General features: G+C 36.3%; 1 protein-coding gene across 1 annotated transcript in view; it reads left to right on the top strand.

Annotated features, from left to right (window-relative positions):
- Nucleotides 1-222: 222 nt before the first annotated feature.
- The window catches only part of angel1 (angel homolog 1 (Drosophila)), a 19,922-nt gene continuing 11,857 nt past the window's right edge, over nucleotides 223-8,287 (top strand). Inside the window, exons 1-2 of the mRNA XM_016504477.1 lie at nucleotides 223-354; nucleotides 4,959-5,787. Of these exons, the coding sequence (XP_016359963.1) occupies nucleotides 291-354; nucleotides 4,959-5,787 (893 nt within the window). The 5' untranslated portion in view covers nucleotides 223-290. The remainder of the gene's footprint in view (nucleotides 355-4,958; nucleotides 5,788-8,287) is intronic.

Here is an 8,287-nt window from a genome sequence, read left to right on the forward strand (position 1 = left end):
ATTTATGTATATATTGTATTCTTTTGGTGGAACAGGGACGCACGCCATCATCTACTCAAAAACTATAGACAAGACACAGTTTCTAAGAGAGAAGACATTGTAGCTGAACATTATACAACGCAACGGGTAACTTTGTTAGTGCATTTCAGTAAGAAAGACAGGCCGCCAAGGTATTTGTAAACAGAAGACGGTAGGGCGTGACGTCATCGCGCTGCGTGTGTCGTCATGCTGTTAACGCCCCCTCGCGTCCCGTGTCGTGAATAAAGTTGTTTCGCAGTCCGCCGGTAATCATGATCGCGAGTGTGATGTTTTACGCGCTGTGTCCGCTCTCGAGGCTCATCGGCAGAGTTTCAGGTAAGAAGCTGACAGTGTTTCGTGGCTTGTGTCGGTGTTTGAGCGTAAATAAAGCGCAGCAGCTGTCAGACTGATCTCATGAACGTTACTTTGCTAAAGTGTGGCTCATTATCGGTGTGCAGCGAGCGGTGTTGTTAGTGTTAACTGTCACCGAACAGTTCTGCAGGCCCCTCGATCATTCATCCTTTCATTAATGCTGACAGCCAGGCAACTATTCTTATATCCCAGTGCAGTGATGATGATGATGATGTTGGGATAGACCGGGGCTAGTTGTCACACTTTATTTTCAAACCTTTCTTTATTGACAGAAACCACATTGTCCTCTTGACAACAGCAACGACAACTAATGAAATATTTACACTGGTACTGTTAAATAACAGCAGCAACAACAACAACAATAAAACTGCTTTATTTAACATTTAAATTTGACATATAGTGATTTTACACTATATAATGCGAACCTTAAGTAGTAAAAAAAAGTCAATGTTTCTTCTTGTTGCAGTTATTATTTGTATGTCTTGTCATAAATGCCTATAAATGAAACATTCAAAGAAAAAAGTGAATACATGTGAATCAAAGAAAGAGCAAAAACTTACAAATGTATCAAATCAATGTTCTGGCCGAAGAAATTGTGTTCAATAAATTGTGTGAAATAATTGAAAAACATAAAACACAAATTTGACTTTTTAGATCAAATCTACTTTCATTATATAGTTATATAATAATGATTATTTTACGTCAGTCTGGTTTTATATTGTCCACTTCATACCCAGATATGTGTTATTCTGCATGTATCGGTACCGGCAGCTGATATTGAACACACTGCAGATTGGGACACAACTGTTCACTAAAAAAAGAAGATATTATTCAGTAACTTGCATTTTAGACACAATATCGGTAGTTACTCTCTCTCAGGGGCGTAGCCATCATTTCAGAAGTGAGGGGGACAGAAATGTTATATATATATATTAAAAAAATAAAAATGATAACCTACCAGTCAACAGTTTTTGAACAGTAAGACTTTTTAATGTTTTATAAAGAAGTCTCTTCTGCTCACCAAGCCTGCATTTATTTGATCCAAAGTACAGCAAAAGCAGTAATGTGAAATATTTTTACTATAACTGCTTATTTAAAATAACTGCTTTCTATTTGAATATATTTTAAAATGATTCCTGTGATCAAAGCTGTATTTTCAGCATCATTACTCCAGTCTTCAGTGTCACATGATCTTCAGAAATCATTCTAATATGCTGATTTGCTGCTCAAGAAACCTTTTATTATTATTATTATTATTATTATTATTAATGTTTTTTGAGCAGCAAATCAGAATATCAGAATGATTTCTGAAGGATCGTGTGACTGGAGTAATGATGTAAAAAATGTAGCTTTGAAATCACTATAAATTACATTTTTAAATATATTCAAATAGAAAACAGTTATTTGAAATAGCCTAGTACTTGAAAACCTCTATGCGAACACACTTGCCCGAAAAAGTGCGGGGGACGAATTTACGTGATATTAAAAGTGGGGGGGACACGTCCCCCGCATCCCCCGCGTAATCTACACCCCTGCTCTCTCTCGTGTTTTCAGTGTTTTTGCTCTGCCAGTGGAACTTATTTCAGATCCACTGCAGAATTAACTGCTGCTACATCTCCAATAAAAATACCATGGATCATGAATCAGAGTCACTTTAATTAATTATTATTTTAAACACTTTATATGCGTTTGTAGTTCTGGTGTAACAAAGAGTAAATGTTGTAAGATCTCCGCCGCTAACGCACAGACTGACAGTCTCTCTGAAACAAACCCAGACAAGAGGAATATAACTCTAGTATGACACTAAAAGCCTTAATAGTGGAATTTTAGTTTGAAAGACAGAATTCATAATTTCAGGCTGCATGATTTAGTTAAAAACTGAAATTGCAACATGACTATCACATCACAAAGGCTGTGGTTTAATTAAATGAGTATATCCGCTGTAATTGAACTGTGTTCAATTATTCAGTGTAGGGTTGGGCGATATGGTCAAAAATTCATATCTCGGTATTTTTTGGCAGATTTGCGATGTACGGTATATATCTTGGTATTTTAGTTTTTGTATCTGGATTTTTTGTATTTTTTTTTTAATCTGTATTTAATATATATTTTACATACCGTCCAATGTTGTCCAACGCAACAATACATATTAAAGGCTATGAAAACTAATAAAGTGAATGTAACACTGTAAGCCTAAATATTATGTGCGAAAAGGGTCAATATCACATTTCATTCTAACATTGTAACATTACAATCTAAAAACAAAAATAATGCTTTTAAAGCAGAAGTTAAATTCACTAAACTAAAAATGAAAATAAATGAGAACAAAAGCACAGAGTTGTATTAGGTTATTTTGATTAACCCATTACAGTCACTTTACAGTTAGTGCTTTCATAAAAATACACTTACTTGTAGGGCTGCACGATTAATCGAATGCAATTGTCATTCATAGTATTTAAGCAGTGATAAAGGCATTGCATTATCAATATACGTTATTTTAATGAAAATTATAATAATAATAACTCAGATAAACTGTATATTGCCGTAGTCGTGTGTTTATTAGTCACGTTGAATCAATGAAAGCAGTTGAATCTTCTGTTTATTCAGCTGCAGCAATAGGCATTTTCTGGGTTTCTTCTGCGAGGCGTATTTGGAGTTTCAGCGCGAGAGCGCCCTCTGGCCTTCGGATGGAGATTTACTGCTGATCACAGAACCGTGCCTCACTGGAAGATACGCATGACAATCGCAGCTTCTGTCGAATCGTGATCTCGATTCCATTTCGATTTATCGTGCAGCCCTACTTACTTGTAGGTTTTAAATCCTACATATGTCACATTGTGCACCTACAAATATTTCAGTGAAATATATATTTTAGTCAGAATTATTGCGCGCGCATGCGCGGCGGCGCTCGTTCACTGAAGTCTGTGACGTTTAGCGGAGATTAGCAAAGAACGCTCATGCAGCAAAATGGAAATATTTCTGTGACTTTCTAACATTTACAGATGGAGAATATACCTGTAAAATGTAAGTTATGCATTAAGAAAAACGGCACATCTCAAACACATTAAACAGCGCGTGTAGCATCTCTGTCAGTGGCACTCGCAGTCTTTCTGTCAGAGCCATTTTAAACTATACAAAACTATAAACTATATCTTACGAGTTTTTTAAAAGCCCTTAATATAAAGCTTGTCACATGTTTAGAACAAATTGGATTATGCACTTTCTCCGCAGTGGCTGTGTCTGTGTCCTCCGCTATATTTTTCAGGTGTGCTCGTATCAAACTACTGTATATCGATATAAACAGTATTGCCTCATACCGTATTGCTTATAAAGCATATATCGATATATCATACAAACTCGATATATTGCCCAGCCCTACTCACAAGCAGCTCATGATCCAGTGGTGTTTGCAAAGTCTCAGAATGTCTTGATTTGCAGTAAATGCTGCTCCACACAAACGCCATCTGCATCTGCTGTGAGTTTGAGTCGCTTTTACATGCATCTGAGAACAAGACACGAGGCAACGGTCTACACAAACTTTTAATGACCAGAGAGAAGGTTTCAGGGCTCCCTGCGGTTTTCTGTCAAAATAAATGATTATTTAACATTTGAAAATGAAGACATTTTAACAGCCATAAAGTATAGTAATTGTACAGTTGTAATGTAAAAGAAATTTCAATACTTTCCTTAAATACTCTTTTTTTTTTTTACAGTGAAATATTGCAATATTAACATTTAAAAAATATATATTTTTATTTTTTTGTTTTATTTTATTTATTTATTTATTTTTAATTTTTTAATTTTATTTTTTTTATATATTTTTTTACATGTTACCTTATTTGTATATTTGTGTAGTTGTATTTTATATTTAATCTGTATATCTGTATTTATGTTCTACTGTTAGTGTTATCTGTATGCACCAAGGGTCTGAGAGTAACGCAATTTCAATTCTCTGTGTGTATGTGCTGTACATGTGGAAGAATTGACAATAAAGCATAGAATAGAGATTGCTAGAGTTAGAGGGTCAGATAAAGATGGAAGAGATGTTTTATTTAAGATTTTTATTTAATAATAATAATAATAATATTGTTATTTTATAGCCATATTGATTGATATATAATAACAACATTTTGGACAAATTCTGCTGCCCTACAAATTAACACCGCAAACCTGGATTGTTTTTAATTGAAAAAATTGCAATTTATGTTTTGAAGTGTTTGAAACCACCACTAGAGGAAATAAGCATTTGTTCAATAGGACTTGATTCAGAACTTTTGATTATGACAACTTCCCCATGTGACAACTAGCCCCTGACACCCCATGTGACATACTCACGTGTTTCGGTTGGCGTGTGATCTCAGAAACAAGGATATTGCATGCATTCATATGGATCTCGTTTGGGAGCATGTCAGAAGTGCAGTGGGGATGGAATCGACTTTTTTTTTAACATGCCCTTGGTACTTATTTTGTTTGTGGTACCTGTAGTTTTTCAGCACCAGTAACTTCAGAAAATGTTTATTTTTCCAAAATAGATCTGTCACTTTTATATCTTCTCTCTCTCTCCACAGAACTGTGGTGCAAGGCGCCGTTTGTGTACGTTAATGGCAAAGAGGTTTGGGATGGTGGCGGTGCTCTTTCTGGACCGCAGCAGACGGGCCTGTTACTGCAGTGGAACAGCACGGTAAAAACATCCACCGGTCCTGATCCAGACCACACGGACACTGAGAGTCCTCACGGAGCGCTGGTAGATCTACTAGACGTCTGTGAGCTGAAAAAGACACCAGAAGAGTTGAACAAGGAGGAAATGCATGAAGACGTGCACAAACCACTGCGTTACGTCAATCAGATGGAAGCTCCTGCAGCATCTGTGTGTGATGGAAACGTTGGTGTGAGAGCGTGTCGGTGGTCAGAGAGGACAAACAGTGACGTAAACCTCTCAGAATCAGCGCTCAGGTGTCTAGAAGAAACAAATGATGGAGAGCCTGTGATGACTGAGTCTGAGTTTCCCAGTATTGAATATCAGAGTCACTCAGACATTGATAACATGCTCTCTGCATTCAACCAGCTTGATGCACATGCAGAAACAGACCGTGAGGTGGATTCATCCGTGTCAAATAGACTCACTCATCCCAGCACTGACATCTTCCTGGGGTTTGATTCTGACGCTGGGAATGAAGCCCTTGGCAGCCCAGTGTTTGATTTGGCGGCTTTGCTTGCAGACTCTCAGCAGGTTCAGACACCAGCGGAGCCCATCGGCTGGCATTTTCCCGTCGGCCTTGGGTTGTCACAGATGTGTTATTGCCCTTATGTGCAGTTTCCTGACGTCAGCTATTATCCTGCGCTTCAGGATAGTGACAGCATTGAAGGTGGGAATCCCAGATTTAACACCAGACAAAAGTTTGGACTTGTGCTTCAATTACTGAAATTAATTTTAAAAATATTTTACAAACGTTAATGCAAGACACTACAGGCAAACAGCGTTTTTCATGCACTGGTCAATTTTGAGATTTTGGGCTATTTTACTTCTTTAACATATCTTTTTTTCAGACTAGTGAAAAGAAGACAACCAAAATACACATTTAAGTGTTTATTTTATTGCAGTTTATCTATTTGTGTTTGTAGATGTCAATTCCAATTGATATTTTTAAAGGCAGTGAATTTTTTACTTCATTTCAGCCACGCTTACACCAAACTTTAGTTATTTTCCTCGCTATACAGTAAATTCTGAAGGGTTTTATAGAGGGGGTTGTTCATATGTCATTCACACTGATTTATGTGACATTTTATTCCTAAAAACATGGTGAAATTGTATTTTTTTTTTCTGCCTGTTGACAGTACTTTCTGGTAGGGATGTCACGAGAACCGATACTATGGTACCAAGTCGGTATAAACATTTTAAAATCCTGCCGGTACTTGTTTTTCTTCAGTAGCGTAAGTACCGATTGTACCGAAGGTAGCGACTAGCGAGGTTGCAATTCTTCCAGAACTGACGGGGGGCAGGCAGAGCATACGACCTGGAAGTGTTTCAGTTGGTCCTCACAGGGTTAAGAAGAAGAAAAAATGCCTAAAAACCACACATTCAGTCGCAATGACTCACTTATTAACAGTGACTTGCTGCCACCTACTGGCAGTTTTAATTTCACATTTAAAGTATCTTTTTATTATTTAAATAATTTCAAATATCAGTATTCAACGTTTTATGTTTAATATATCAGAACAATATTTATGCATTTGTAATCGCAGGTTAAATGCATTCATGTCCTGCATTAATCAGTGTGTAAATGCATCTAAATGCCACTTCAGATGCAGTTTCTGTTTCTCCTCTGCATTGCAAATTTTGTTGATACTGATTTCATTTGCTTGGTAACAGCCCAAATGTCTTATTATTCTAATTCAATGATTAAATGTAAGAATTTGACTCATAAGATAATGTACACGTTTAGAAAAAATGGCTTTATAAAGGTAAAAATGCCCAGAAAAAGGTAAAAATCAGTTTAAACTTATTGGAAAAGATTAATTTCTATCTGACCACCACACAGAATATGAAGAATATCAGAAACTTCAGAAGTCAGCTGTCCACGAAAGTCCTTAAGATACCAGCACAATAACACACTCAGCAAAATATCGTCTAATTATCGTTATTAATAAAATCCCATAAAATATTGACATATTATTTTTTGTCAATATCGCACACCCCTAATCACAGCAGAAGTATTGCACATTCTCCAAGCAACACTCGGCGGTGTTTTGTTACTGAATGATTCAGCGTTTTGAACGAATCGGTTGAATGAATGACTCAATGACTCACTCATTAAGTGACTTACCGCCACTTACTGGTAGTTTAGTATGTTGAAAAGTATGCATTTTCCCCCCCAACATTTCTTATTTGTATAATCATAAATGTATTTAAAACATTAATCTCATAACATTTATATCCCTAACAATAACATGTCTGGGCCCGTATTCACAAAACATTTTATCTTACCGCTAAGAGTTCTCCTAAATAGCAGTAAGAGTTTTCTCTTAAAACCTATTCACAAAGCTGCTGAGACAAACTTTTACTAAGGAATAGAGAGAAGTCTTAAGCTAAGAGTAAGGGGGCGAGGTTGACCTTGTTACTATGGATGATGTCAGCATGCTTACTAATTATGCACCCAGTGATTGGGTGATAGGAGAGGGGAGGGGTCTCTGTCAGAGATTTATTCATAGAAATATTGCAGAGCGCAATGTTATGTTGCCATATTCAAATAAAGGTTTAAAAATGTTAATTGCCACATTCAAATAAAGATTTTAAAATGCAGGCTAAGTGTCACTAATTAAACAATATAATATACGTATATGTATATGTTCAGCTAATTGTCAGCCTGTATGCTTCTCGTAGACAAATTAATGAATATGCATATAAACAGCCTTTTAATTAACAGAGGTTAGAATAATCATGGCTGATAGTTAGACATGCAAACAAAAAAGAAAACCAAACTAGACACAAGAACAGCTGTTACTTCTTGCCCAATTGGTTAATGAAAACAAGCATATAATCAAAGGAAAATTTGGAGTTGGGATAACCTCCAAAACCAAAGGCGATACCTTTATAAAAGCTCATTATCGTCAGATGTTTCTAAAATGTTTACGTTCCGAGGCAGATTGCTGGCAACAGCCATTTAAGGATAGTTTGTGGCTTGGTCTTAGTGACTTAGGAGTCCTCTTCACTACTCATAACCTTTCACAGATTTAGGAGCTAGTTTTAGTGCAAAAACGCTTTGTGAAATACTCTTAGAGCAAAAATTTAGGAGTCCTAAATTTAGAATTGATGCCCATTATTTTTAAGATTTTCTCCTAAATTGGCGAGTTATGAGCTACTTTTAGCTTGAAGATGTTTTGTGAATACGGGCCCTGG

Source organism: Sinocyclocheilus anshuiensis, unplaced genomic scaffold, assembly GCF_001515605.1.
Source record: "Sinocyclocheilus anshuiensis isolate Anshui unplaced genomic scaffold, SAMN03320099.WGS_v1.1 scaffold598, whole genome shotgun sequence".
NCBI classification, from domain to species: Eukaryota; Metazoa; Chordata; class Actinopteri; order Cypriniformes; family Cyprinidae; genus Sinocyclocheilus; species Sinocyclocheilus anshuiensis.